This window comes from Notothenia coriiceps, unplaced genomic scaffold, assembly GCF_000735185.1.
Source record: "Notothenia coriiceps isolate Sejong01 unplaced genomic scaffold, NC01 NC01_scaffold00000493, whole genome shotgun sequence".
NCBI classification, from domain to species: Eukaryota; Metazoa; Chordata; class Actinopteri; order Perciformes; family Nototheniidae; genus Notothenia; species Notothenia coriiceps.
In genome coordinates, this window is record NW_011333194.1 from 65,095 (window position 1) to 78,958 (window position 13,864).

At 44.0% G+C, this 13,864-nt stretch overlaps 1 protein-coding gene across 2 annotated transcripts in view; it reads left to right on the top strand.

Annotated features, from left to right (window-relative positions):
- The window catches only part of dscaml1 (Down syndrome cell adhesion molecule like 1), a 56,117-nt gene extending 42,264 nt beyond the window's left edge, over nucleotides 1-13,853 (top strand). For both annotated transcript variants that reach the window (XM_010781536.1, XM_010781542.1), the window contains exons 19-33: nucleotides 681-836; nucleotides 2,497-2,636; nucleotides 5,100-5,253; nucleotides 5,852-5,969; nucleotides 6,074-6,237; nucleotides 6,339-6,437; nucleotides 7,007-7,195; nucleotides 7,858-8,145; nucleotides 8,226-8,381; nucleotides 8,492-8,522; nucleotides 8,632-8,750; nucleotides 8,845-8,997; nucleotides 9,726-9,926; nucleotides 10,587-10,898; nucleotides 11,706-13,853. In XM_010781536.1, the coding sequence (XP_010779838.1) occupies nucleotides 681-836; nucleotides 2,497-2,636; nucleotides 5,100-5,253; nucleotides 5,852-5,969; nucleotides 6,074-6,237; nucleotides 6,339-6,437; nucleotides 7,007-7,195; nucleotides 7,858-8,145; nucleotides 8,226-8,381; nucleotides 8,492-8,522; nucleotides 8,632-8,750; nucleotides 8,845-8,997; nucleotides 9,726-9,926; nucleotides 10,587-10,898; nucleotides 11,706-12,130 (2,705 nt within the window). In that variant the 3' untranslated portion in view covers nucleotides 12,131-13,853. The remainder of the gene's footprint in view (nucleotides 1-680; nucleotides 837-2,496; nucleotides 2,637-5,099; nucleotides 5,254-5,851; nucleotides 5,970-6,073; nucleotides 6,238-6,338; nucleotides 6,438-7,006; nucleotides 7,196-7,857; nucleotides 8,146-8,225; nucleotides 8,382-8,491; nucleotides 8,523-8,631; nucleotides 8,751-8,844; nucleotides 8,998-9,725; nucleotides 9,927-10,586; nucleotides 10,899-11,705) is intronic.
- Nucleotides 13,854-13,864: the final 11 nt, after the last annotated feature.

Consider the following 13,864-nt stretch of genomic DNA (forward strand, 5'->3'; position numbering starts at 1 on the left):
CGTGAGTCACAACGTGGTAATGTGTATCCACACCTTCCGCATAAAGCACTTCCTGGTCCTGCGTGTCGTTGAGTTTATTCCCAATTGTTTCAGTCCCAGTGGTTTTTAGCATCATCCATATGAAAGGGATGAGATTTCAGTTACAGTAGTGTGTGTGTGTGTGTGTGTGTGTGTGTGTGTGTGTGTGTGTGTGTGTGTGTGTGTGTGTGTTTCCTCCTTTTGTGTGTTAAACCTTGAGTCCTTAAAAAAGGTTTATATTCAACTAATTTGCAATAGAGAATATGTTTTGGGCATATGACGATAAAGCGCAACAAAACGCATAACAAATACCTTTTCATGGTTATGTTCAGGCTTCTGAAGCACTAAGGTTAGGGAATAATTGTGTGTTGACTTTTTCATTATTTAACCAAAACTTTAATCTTTTCTTAACCACAAACTAATTACGCAACACAGCCTGCAAATCTGACACTTTAACTGCTTTAATGTTTTTAACTTTAAACAGCCACTAATCTACCCTTCATATCTTCGCTGAAACTGCTGCTTTGTAATCCTGGCAGTCCTCATATTTTCTCCAAAACATATTTAGCAAAGCAAGTTGTTAGAATATAAATACATTTATTAGAAGATGGAGTTAGTTATCGTTCCATCAGATAACCTTCCTGTTCTCATCCCGTCCTCAGAATGGGGGGAGATGCAGAACATCACCACCACACGGGAACAGGTGGAGCTGCGAGGGCTCGAGAAGTTCACCAACTACAGCGTCCAGGTGCTGGCCTACACACAGGCGGGGGACGGGGTCCGCAGCAACGTCCTGTACATCCAGACTCGCGAGGACCGTGAGTACTCACAGAAGTAGAAACTATAAAGAAAATGTCAGCCTTTAACTTGTTTTTAAATATATTTTAGTGTGGAAAAAACGCTGAAGGTATGCATGCGCAGAATATGGGGTGAGGGTAAGGGGGGGTGGGAGATAGGAGGGGGATATATAAAAAAGAGTGCTGGGCTGTATCTCAAACCCATGACAAAAGCTCATTTATGCTGCGAAGCTCCATTAGTGGTGCTAATGAGAATTAAGAGGCTTTGGGTCTCGGCTCAGGACTGAGGGGGGGCAGGCGGTAGACACTGGGGGGGAGAGGGGAGGTGCCCCCTCGGAGCATATACCATGCAGGAATCAGCCATCAGCTCGGGCCCTGCATCCTCTCCACCAGCCTCTTGCCATAGGCAGAGGGATTAACTCCTCTTGGATTAGAGAGAATGAATGTTCTGTTTACACCATTGGAGGCGGGATTACAGACGGATCCATGTCTCTTTATAAAGGAGGGGGAGGAGGAGGGGCCTCAGGGTGGAAGATGGAAAGATAGAAAGGTGATCACACGGGCTGAAAAAAAAGGAATAAGCCATCCTCCAAAAAAAAAAAAAAAATAGAAATGTCAAAGCCGAGGATTTCATTTTCTCAGCCAATTTAAATTAGACTGCAGCGCTCTCTGGTATTCAGCTGAGCGATTCCTCCCTTTCCTGTGACACACCCTCTTCTGATTGGCACAGCAGTGAATTATGTATTCATGTAGATGGGGATTTTTGCTCAGCATCATCGTGCCTCGCTCCCTCGTCATCACCGGGCCGTGCTGGCTGTGTGTCTGTCTGGAGGCCTGGGCAGATCTTGGGCACCAGATGGGACTTAACTCTCCCCCCTCCCACTGCCACTCCTACTTTGACATAGAGGTCCAGATATGATAATGATGACTGCCTACCCTGCCCCTCCCCAACACCACCACCACCGCCATCATCACTCCCCCAGGAGCTGCACCTATCACTCTCGCCATTCTCTCCTCCACGCCTCCCTCTTTTAAAACCTCCCTCACTACATCTTGTCTTTTTTTGTTTTCATCCCTTTTATCTCATGTAAGGTGCAAGATAAAGGAGTCCTGTGTGAATGACCCGGGGCCTCAAGTGTAAGAAAAGAGGAATAGGGGGTTGAATTTACTGAGTTTTGACGTCTCTTCTTTAGGCCCCAGATGAGGCCCACTGTCAAGTGGAAGTCATATTTATGGAGGTGGGTGAATAGTCCTCTCACTGAGAACCAAATAGTGTAAAGCCAATGCGACAAAAGCCTCATTGTTCACCTTCAACAGTAGCCAGCGTCCCGATGTGTCTTTCTTCATCCGTTTTAAACCCTTCTTACGCCTTTAGACTGCAATGAGCGTATTAAGTTTTGTCCAGTGTCCAGCTTAAGAGGCTAGCGGAGGATCAGGCGCTAAGTGTCTAATCTGTTTGCGAGTTAAGAGAAAGCTGGGTGTCACAAAATCAGAAGTGCTGACCAGTGTCTGAGCGAACATATGTCACCACCGTCCACCCAAAGGGAGTTCATCCAAGTCCTCCCAGAGCGGCTTAGTGCGGGATAAGACTAGCAATCTGCAAACAAGCCTGCTCACTTTAATGGGCACCCGACACAAAAACAGATGCATTTGCTGATGTTCCCTTATGTGTTCTCTACAGTTCCTGGTCCACCGGCGGGCATCAAGGCGGTCCCCTCCTCTCCGAACAGTGTGGTCGTGTCCTGGTTGCCGCCACTCAAACCAAACGGTGTTATCCGCAAGTACACCATCTACTGCTCCAGCCCGGGGTCTCTGCAGCCGGTGAGTCCTTCCTCTGTGGGCGTGTCTCGTAAGGGGCCAGTTAAAAAAATGCTCCATGAGATTGAGAGGCTAGCAATCTGTGAACTTGATAAAAATCCACTAGTGGAAATTAATAATTTGTAACCACTTCTGTTAATTGGGCCTGTACGTGTGTGTGCGCGTATCTTTACGAGTATCTCCCTTTCACCGTGTTTGCACCATCGCTTTATTTCCTGCCCTCCCAGATGAACAGATGAGGTTGTCTTGGCAACGTGATGAGACGTAGATATGCAAATGAAGCGGAGAACAAGCTCACACATGCACACTGCCGCATCAGAAACACACACACACACAGACATCACATTTAAAAATGTTTCTATTAATACACGCGTGTGCGGCATTTTACTTGTGTTGAGATCTCATGCGCACACAAACACCCGCACAAACAAGAAGAGTGAAATCTGATATGAGGATAGAATCTCACTTTCTTATTATTCACAAATACTCCTCCCTCTCTGTGCATGAGTGCCATGTAAATGAGCACAGGCAGGGAGGAGAGCGGAAGGGAGGGAGGAGGGGGGGAGGAAGGAGGATGAGAGAGAGGGAAAGAGAAACACCATTAGAGGTAGGGAGCGACTGAGGGGGGGGAATGGGAGGAAAACAGGGAGATGAGGGAGAGAGGGAAAGGAGGAGCAGAGGAGGGTATCAGTCACATCGAGATGAGAGTGCTTTTGTCCGTCTTTTCATTATCTCCCTGTATCACTCCCTGGATCACCACAACACCTCCGCTATGCTGGTGGAATGTTCGAACGCACCCCCTACACACACACACACACACACACACACACACACACACACACACACACACACACACACACACACACACACACACACACACACACACACACACACACATCCTCCCTCCCTTCCTCCCTCCCTCCTTCCTCCATCCTCTTCACTGAGCTAGACAGAGGGGGGTCGAGGGAGAGGGGGAAAGCAAATGCTGAAGAAACTGAAGATGAGCACTGAGAGATGAACAGATTAAAGAGATAGAACAGAGGATCGACTTGAGAGAGAACCGTGTTTTTGCGAGCGTGTTGGCATGTGTGTGTTTTCGTGCCTGCAGGTGTGTGTGCGTGCGTGAATGTTTTCTCAAAGATGAGTTTGTAGGGAAAATATCTACAGGAACACATGATTTAATCCAGCACTGAGGCCTAAAATGACGGGGGTTTTTGTTTATGCGAGGTGAAATCATTTCATTTGTTTCCAATTCATTTAGACCAGTGGCGTGATCTGCTCTATTCTGTTTTGTTTTTTAAAAAAGGGGAAACCCAATAACCCATCTTAACACATTTTGTTATTCGTCAATGTATTCGTCACAACTGTTACATTTAGATTTCCATATTTATAAATACATTGTGGTTTTACATCTAAAACGTTAAAGAACATTGTCACTCACTTAAAACATTTAACTTGGGTGTCGAAGGTAAATAAATTCATCAATGAGTGAATCACTACAATCTAAATGACATTTCCATTTATCATCCTTTTAATCAATAGAGTCCATAGAGAGGTCATTCCAGGCTGAGAGTGGCCTCCGACACGTCTCCATTCAGAGAACCTGCAGATACTGTATACGCAGCAGAAATACAAACATTTGACAAATTAAACATCTCAATGCTTAAATTAAATAAAGCAAAAGGGAATTACATACATTTCAGTTACACATGAAGTGTTTACGGTATATCAGAGACGGCTAAATCCTTCTTAAACAAATACAAGGCTTGAAAGTTTTGATAATCTAAGACTTTAATATTATTTAATATATCTAAATAAACATAAATTAAACACTCAGAGATCTCACAGGAAAGGTCAAACATCTTTATGTCATTTATTTTTGGTTTATTGTGAACTGTAAACTCAGTAAATTAAATCTGATTATTATTATTTATTTATTTTCATAAAACATGTTGATCTATAGAATTAAAATTAACCTGAAATCTGTGAGAAAGACTTATGGGCCGATTTTTCAATTATTTTTCTCTCTGTCTTTTGGCGGATTGCAAGCCAATATAAAAAAAAAAGAAGGACACTGCTGGAACAGATACAGCTACTACACACACACACACACACACACACACACACACACACACACACACACACACACACACACACACACACACACAGTAGCCCTTAGACAGGAAAGCACAGCTATTATAATGTGGGAGCATATAATGTACAAAACCACACACCTTGAACATTGACAATTCTACTGCTACTACTTGCTATGTTTTCTAATGGGATGACACATTATCACAAAAAGGTTGATATTAAATGTGTCATACCCACTTGAAAAGGTTGAAAGTATAACCTGTAATGCATCTTTAATCTGCTAGAGTTCCCAGTACAGGAGCTGCCCCCCCGCTGTCCTCTCCCTGTCTCATCATACTTCTCTAACATGACATTGCGTGCCCTCTGTCCCAGGCACCCAGCGAGTACGAGGCCAACCCAGAGATGCTCTTCTACCGCATCACGCACCTTACCCGCGGTAAACAATACCACATCTGGTCTGCAGCCGTGACAACCGCTGGCCGTGGCAACATCAGCTCAAAGGTCACGGTGGAGCCTGCTGGGAAAGGTGGGTCCTCCGGGCGAGCCTGTAGTGGAGGAGAAGGGTAAAGAGATCTCTGTAAAGGTTATGAGGCAGCGCGCTCTTAAGATGGCTATGAAACTGCAACATGATCTCCCGTTAACACAGATCACTTTCATCACTCGCGCTTCTCCTCGCACTCCGTCCCGCTCTCCGTTATTGATTGACAGCCGTATTATTGATTGAGTGGCGGCTGTGTTGCAAGAGACGCTGTTGTTAATTATGTGGTGATGAACTGGGCCTATCCAGTAAAATGACCCTTGGGGAGAGAGATAGCCAGAGAGAATCAATAGAGGGGAGGATCTATGGAGAAAAGATAGACTGACACTGAGAGGTCAGGGGAGGGGCTACGCTAAACCAGCTCTCTATTCCCTCAGCGGTAAGGTAAGGCCTTTAGGCAAACTGGGCCACTCATTCAGCGCTGACTGGCAGATACACATCAGAACGTACAAAGACAAACTTCTTGTTGAGACACTTGCTGAAGCACATTCTTTTAATGGATTGATTTTATTGTATTTTGATGTATTTTGTTAGATCTATCACTTTCTATGTGTCAAAGATTGATTATTTTTGTGTGTGTGTACAGTCCCGGGTAAGATCTTGTCCTTCGGCGGCACGGTGACCACACCCTGGATGAAGGAAGTGCGTCTTCCCTGCGGCTCCGTGGGAGAACCCGCTCCCACAATTAAATGGACCAAAGACAGGTCAGAGATCAACTTCTACCTCTTATATGTCAGCGCCATGACTCACCGAGAACTTTCCTCTGGGATGAGATCAATAACATCTGTATCTGTTTTGGCTCCTTCAGTGACGACACTGCCATCCCTGTGACGGCGGACAGTCAGCGGCAGATCCTACCCAACGGCACACTGGTGCTGCGTTCGGTCAAAGCGGAGGATTCTGGGTACTACACCTGCACGGCCACTAACACTCTGGGCTTTGACACCATCATAGTCAACCTGGTGGTGCAAGGTGAGGAGAGAGATGTGTTTAAGGGGAACTCCAGTGGAGGATGTGTTTGTTTAGTGGTGTTTCCGCTCTGTTGCTGAGTCTCTCTCTCTCTTTACTCCCAGTTCCTCCAGATCAGCCTCGCTTGACCGTCTCCACCACCTCCACCTCCTCCATCACCCTTGCTTGGATCCCTGGGGACAACGGGGGAAGCTCCATCAGAGGTGAGATTTTCTGTGAACAGAGAACACCTGCCCTCCAACAAAAGATCTATCTGATTTTGTGACGGATATTTTTCAATGTGCTTCACCTTTGTTATATCATTTATACAAATAAGATAAAAATAAGAGTTACTTTATTGATCCAAATTTGGGAAATGTTTTCGTCACTGCAGCGTGTTAAACTAGGCATTGCAAATAATGTGAAAATAAAAAAGTAATACATAAACAACTACAAAATAGAAATATCTCAAAATACTAAAAGTAAAATAATGTTGACAGTGAAAGATAAAAAATCTGTCAGAGGCCAAATTACAGCTAACAAAATGTTAAAGTAGGACATTATTTACATTTTAAAAGTAGGATATTGTTTACATAATTGCATCAACACATTTATAATGCACATAACAGTGTAGACACTATTTCTAGGCATTAAGTAGACATACTAAAAGTGATTGTAGCTGATGGTTGCCCCCTGGTGTCCAACAGATGCAGCAGCAGGGAGAATGCTCCACGTTTTAATTCCCTGAATGTGCAGTACTTGTTCTAAATGACTTGTGTTGGTGTTTCTGCAGGATTTGTGCTGCAGTACTCGGTGGACAACACGGAGGAGTGGAGGGACGTGTTCATCAGCTCCAGTGAGCGCTCCTTCAGGCTGGACAACCTGCGCTGTGGAACCTGGTACAAGGTCAAGTTGGCCGCCAAGAACAGCGTGGGCTCAGGACGCATCAGTGAGATCATCGAGGCCAAGACACATGGAAGAGGTGAGGGGGGACGGGGGACGTGATGAAGACATGCATGAAGCAGGAGACCAGAGATATAAATCTGGGGACACCAAAAGGAATATAGTTGTTTTTGGCTTTTTCAGTCCTGTTTAGTGTTTGTTTTAAAGGGGAACGCCACCTAAAATAGGAATTCCAATATTTTATTTCCATGGCCTAATACAGTCCAATCAAAATGTGTGAACATAAGAACAGAAAATCTGCTCATATACCGAGAAAAATCCCCTTGGATATTATTTTTCCATCTTTCCTAATTCTTTGTCAATTTAGCATTTAGCTCATTTGAGGTTTTAGCACTATAGTTGTGGATTTGGGTGAGAGTAGTTCATGTTTGCTAATATTTTCCGACAATCCTATACTTAAGAAATAACATATATGAATTATGGAAATGGACTTAGTTCCACTTTAAAGCGTTGTGATTTGCCTTTAAGAGGCTTTATGCCGATCATGAGCATATACACATATGTGTCAGTCCAATAATAATCCTATGGTTGCTCTTTTCCACCTACTTAATACTATTTAAATAAATACTAATAGCAGTATTTTTCCAGGTGTTCGTTGAAACATCACAAATAAATTCAGATATATGATGTTGCCAGTACCTGTTTCATTCTAACATGTGTATTTTCCTCTCTTGTGAACAGAACCGGTATTCAACAAGGACCAGCCGCTGCTCACACACATCAACTCCACCCACGCGGGGATCAACCTGCAGGGCTGGACCAGCGGCGGCTGCCCCATCACCGACATGATGCTGGACTTCAGACCCAAAGGCACCTGGGCGTGGCAGAGCCTCAAAGCCAACTCCACCTCTCAGCTGTTCCTCAGCGAGCTGCGTGAGGCCACCTGGTACGAGCTGAAGATGAAAGCCTGCAACAGCGCCGGCTGCGGAAACCAGAGCTCCCAGTTTGCCACCACCGACTACGACGGCAGTGAGTGTCCGACATATGTTTATTTTTGAGTGCCTCTCTCACTGCATGTTCTATTCTAAAGGTGGTCTTCCTTTCCGCAGGTACAATCCCTCCCATTAGATCTGCTCGTGGAGAAGGGGATGACGTGAAGAAGCTGTTCTCCATCGGCTCTCCCGTCATCCTGGTCACTCTGGGCGTCGCTTTGCTTTTTATTATCCGCAAGAAACGCAAGGAGAAGAGGCTCAAACGACTTAGAGGTGAGAGGGAGGGAAAAGGAGTAGTTCAGACAGAGATCGGTGTTATTGTGTGTAATGAAGTGTATCTTCACGGCCTAACAATCTCTAACTAATATCTTGTCTTCCTATAGATGCTAAGAGCCTTGCGGAGATGCTTATCAGGTAAGAGACCGTTTTCCTTTGGTGCTATTGTTAATGCCTGCTGTGAAGAGGAAGTCATATATCTTGTAAGCGCAACCCCAAAGATAATGTGTCTTTTCCATGTGTGCAGCAAGAACAATCGCAGTATAGACACTCCGGTGAAGGGCCCTCCTCAAGGGCCGAGGCTCCACATTGACATCCCACGTGTCCAGCTACTCATCGAGGACAAGGAAGGAATCAAACAAATAGGCATGTGGCAGCAACACAAAGTTCTTCTAGCTTGTGTTACTTGTGTGGGTTTTATTTTGCCTGACTGTTTATCTTCATGTTTTGCCTGCAACAGGAGAGGACAAGGCAGCAGTGCCTGTGACAGACACTGAGTTCAGCCAATCAGTGAATCCGCAGAACTTCTGCACAGGCGTGTCTCTGCACCACCAGGCCCTCATCCAGAACTCAGGGCCTTTGATCGACATGTCCGACATCCGCCCAGGCACGAGTGAGTTTGTATTTCTAAGCAAAAATGTGACGGTACACTAAATAAATAGAGCAGGTAAATCCAAAGAGAGCTTTATCTGCAAATATTGGCAATTCAATATAATGATGTATTCTTGATGCATTAATGCTATTAACTGCATGTAAATACGAAGAAAAATTGCTTTCTTTAACGTGACAAATGCAGCGTCTACAAACTAGAGTTAGTTGCAATATGCACCTTTTTTATAAAGTTAGTTTGTAAACCGCCTATTAACACAGAGAAGACGGACACAAGAGTTGCTGCTGTGGATCTTTTTCACAGAGAGACAACACATGTTTTTTGATGTACTTGAGGAAAATAGATAAACAAACATGTTCTTTGTTTTGGTTAATTAACGACAATCAGGAAGGTTTGGTTATTTCCGAGCTAAGGAATAATAAATCATCCGTCTTTGCTCGCTGCATCTTAACCTTTCTTACCCTCAGGTGTGCATAAACTACAGGTTATGAAGTCTTTTTTTTAATATATCTTTGTGATGGAGGTTATTTTATCGGTATCGACCATGACAAAACTGGTAATTAGCGGTTATAGCTTTCAAATGAAATAAATCGATAATCTCTAACCCTAATCTCATATTGAATTATACTTCATCCACTAGAGTCAGTAAAGTCAGTATCTAGCTTTCTTCTCGATCGATACATGGATACACAGTGTTTGTAACACCGAGCTGTCCTCTGATCCCCTCTCAGACCCCGTGTCCAGGAAGAGTATAAAGTCCGCCCACAGCTCCAGGAACAGATACTCCAGCCAATGGACGCTGAGCCGGCCGAGTCAGAGCCAATCGACGGCCTCCGCCCGAACTCTGACCTCCGACTGGCGGACCATGGGCTCTCACGGCATCACCGCCACAGAGAGCGACAGCTACAGCGCCAGCCTTTCGCAGGACACAGGTGGGTCATCACAGCGAGGAACCATTGCTCAACGACATTGATAACATTATTTTATACTAATTATTTTATGTCTTTTAAAAATAATGTATAGCAAATGGCAGTTCTTCAATAAAAAATCTCCTGAAAATATGTTAGTTCTTTATAAGAAAAATTCAGTCTTCTAAATATTTTCAATTTAAATCCTCCACGGGCAAATCTATTCCACACGTGATGTAATATACACCTATGTAGTATCATACAAGAATATTTTTAGAAAGGGTTTTCAAAGGGTGGTCAAATGTTAGTCCATCCATCCAGTGGCATATAAACAATAGATACATCATAAATGCATCTGGAGAAAATATATTCCATCTTTAACCTTCCTAACTATACTGCACTGAAAACAGGGGAATAAATAACAGATTATAAAGTGACTAAATACAAATAGTGTCATTGGAATAAGCGTCAAGGTTACACATCAAAATAAATAAGGATATAGTTGCCCACTCACATAAATTCATAAACCATAAATGAACTCAACAGTTTCAGTTTCTCCAAAGGGTCTGTATCTGGTCATAATACTTTTCTCAATACAAAATATCATAAATAATGTTATTTTATCAGTCAAACCGAAATTGTATCCAGTTTTTTTAATACATTTACAATACGTATGTGTTCCAGATAAGGGTCGGAACAGCATGGTGTCTACAGAGAGCGCCTCCTCCACCTACGAGGAGCTGGCGCGGGCGTACGAGCACGCCAAGCTGGAGGAGCACCTGCAGCACGCCAAGTTCACCATCACCGAGTGCTTCATCTCTGACAGCTCGTCCGACCAGATGACCACCGGCACCAACGACCCCGCGGACAGCATGACCTCGCTCAGCACGCCGTCTGAACCCGGCATCTGCCGCTTCACCGCCTCGCCGCCCAAACCGCAGGACTACGACCGCCGGCAGAATGTGGCGGTGCCCATTCCCCACCGCGCTAATAAAAGTAAGTTCCAAAGGAGGCAGGAAAATCTGACTTTTCCTTGATCAGGCACAGTGAGGATACTCAATGTGGAGGCAGATTCTTGCTTCTACTACGTTTTATTTGGACCAGCCATACCCTGACACACACGACTGAGAGTAATGGGAAGCAAGAGACTAAATCCAAAGTAGGAAATATATAACTACAAATAATAAATTCAATAGGGCTTGAATAGATATTTCTCCAAACAAATACAAATATGAAGTGGGGATTAACTAGAATCTGTGGGGAAAGGTATCACCTGCACACAGTTGACCAGGCCGCCTAAAGCTACACAGAGAAGCAAGGAGTAACACTGATATTTCATGTCACACGCAAAGGCTTGATTTCTTTTCACATATATTAAGAATCTACTTAAAACCAAAAACGCACACAGAAAAAACACATACTAAAAATAAAACTAAACAAAAATGTGAAAATAGTATAGCTATAAGCATATATATGCCTTGCATCTATATATTTATATATGATCATAGATCATTTCACAGATAGTTGTTATAGAAACGACATTGCAATAGAAAAATAAATAATAAAGTATTAATTCAAATAATTGCATATGATACAAGCTTTAAAATGTTATAAATATATATATATGTATAAAATGATACAGGATGGTCGTGTTGTAGGTGTGGGGTGATGGTGACAGTGTTCATAATGTGACGCTCGTGTTAAGAAGGCCCTGCTGTGTGACACGGGAGCTGTTGCAGTCTGTAACTGCATTAAAACAGGAAACCATGAATGACTTTAATCTTAACCTCTCGCCTCTCTCAGGTGAATTCTGCAACCTCCCCCTCTACATGAAGACAGACCCATTCTTCCGTAAGCAAGGGGAGCTGCACGACCCCTGCCCAGTGGTGCCGCCGCGGGAAGCCTCCATCCGCAGCCTGACGCAGCGGGCGTACCACACCCAGGGCCGCCACAAGACTCTAGACCCCAGCAAGCAGCAGGTCCTGACGCTGGGCCACTCCGGGCTGAGCAGCCTTGGGGCCAGCTCGGGCACCTCCACCCTCCCCCAGAGGACTCTCACCATGCCCAGCTCTAACACCGCGGCCACGGCCTCCACCTCCAGCACGAGCAGCAACTGCAACAAGGTGGGCGGCTCCAGAGACTCGCTGCTGGAGAGCAGCTCCTCCGCTCTGGGGAGACTGCAGAAACAGAGCGCGGGGGCGTACTCCAAGTCGTACACGCTGGTGTAGCCTCCGCCCCGCACAGACTCGCTGCCCCGCTGCTTCAGTCTGGCTCAGAAAGGGCATGCCACCATCTTTCTATAAAACCTGACTAACGGTGAACTGCCCAGCGGGACAGGTTCCTCCCAGACAGAGACCCAGCTAACCCTACGTTAATGTTCACCTGGGACTCTTTAAAAGAATTACTAACTCCAACTAACAGATCCAGCCGGCTGGTGCTCGGCTCCGCCTGCAGGAGTAGCACAGTTAAAAAAAAAACAGGACGTGCTTCTGTGGTCATTTGGATATATTGACTTTAATTGAGGAGCTGAAGCTCTTTGTTTATGACGATGAAGACTACGATAGCCAGTATGAAGCTGTGTGGCCATCCTGTCTCTCATGCACACACACATACTCCTCCATAGTTTCAGTATTATTGTCAATTTGCAGGACTTCCAGTTAAGTTCCCTATTCTTACTGTTTCTCTCACCCTCTGTGTGTCTCCTAAAGTCCCATAAAGCTATTAGCATATTTTCTCTTTACGGCGAATCCAAAAGAACAGATTCAGGTTCTCCTCCAGGAAAGATCTATCCCATAAACGCCCTGCACACGTCTCTCTCCAGCTGAACCGTGTCTCACTTTTGAAACAAATCACGACAACCCAAATAAACCCGCCATAAGTTCTCACATCACAAATAGAGAATATTTGGTATTATAAAGAATTTACATATATATTTCTATGTAGGTATATTATTGACATTTAAATGAAATTATGACAAAGTATAAATTGTATGTACTACCATAGTGTAGTAGTATATACAGCAATTTAATGTTAATGTCAAATTTAAGAACAAGACAATCGCTCAATCATGGAATTTAAAGAAGAGAAATTTAAAAAAGGTTGGACTAAAGAAAGGAAATTAAAGTATGTATACGGGGTGCTCTGTATGTTACTGTATGTAGAGCGCCTAAGAGAAGAGTGTTTCCTGTATGGACACAGAGCAGCCCTTTACAAGCCCAATGTTGAGAGGGGAAAATACTTTTAAAATTATATTTTAGTTTCAGTTTCTGAAAGGCAGGCTGGCTGGGTTAACCAAACACAATCCCCCTGGTTTAAACTCTGCTGTGTGTTTATGATGGAAACAATCATGTCATATTTCAAAGATCCATGAATGAGGTTTATGTTATTTACAGTATTAATGCTTCGGTGACCACTTCCCGCCTGCCTTGGTGACACTCAGCCGAACATCAGAAAGAATCCCAGTGATGATGTGAATGAAGTCAAAATAATATAATAATGAGCGATGTTATATGTCAGGGAGTTCCGCTTTGAAAAATGATATAATGTTCACACAATTGATATCTTTGTTGTTGCCCTGTCTGAAGTACTGTACATGTCCCGCCTTCTTTATCCCCCCCCTCCATTTTGTACATTCACACGTTACCTATTGGAATGTCTTTTTGAAGCATCTCCATGATAGCGTTTTGTGCTTTATATTTATTTATCCATTTTGCTTTGTTTGTTTATGGGACGGGGTGTGTGTTGGTTTTCATTCATCATATTTGTTTTTATTTTTATTTTAGTTTTTGGGTTTTTGTCAAATGTTTTGGTTCCAGAGGCCGAACAGTACTAAGGCCGGTGGGTAGATCCAAGTGAAATCAGGGACTCGTAGCTATTCGTCACACAAACTGCTGTTGTGTAAATACTGGACTGGAGTCGGTCCGCAAACCTGAAGCATTCTGACTCCTGGTCCCCCCCCCCCC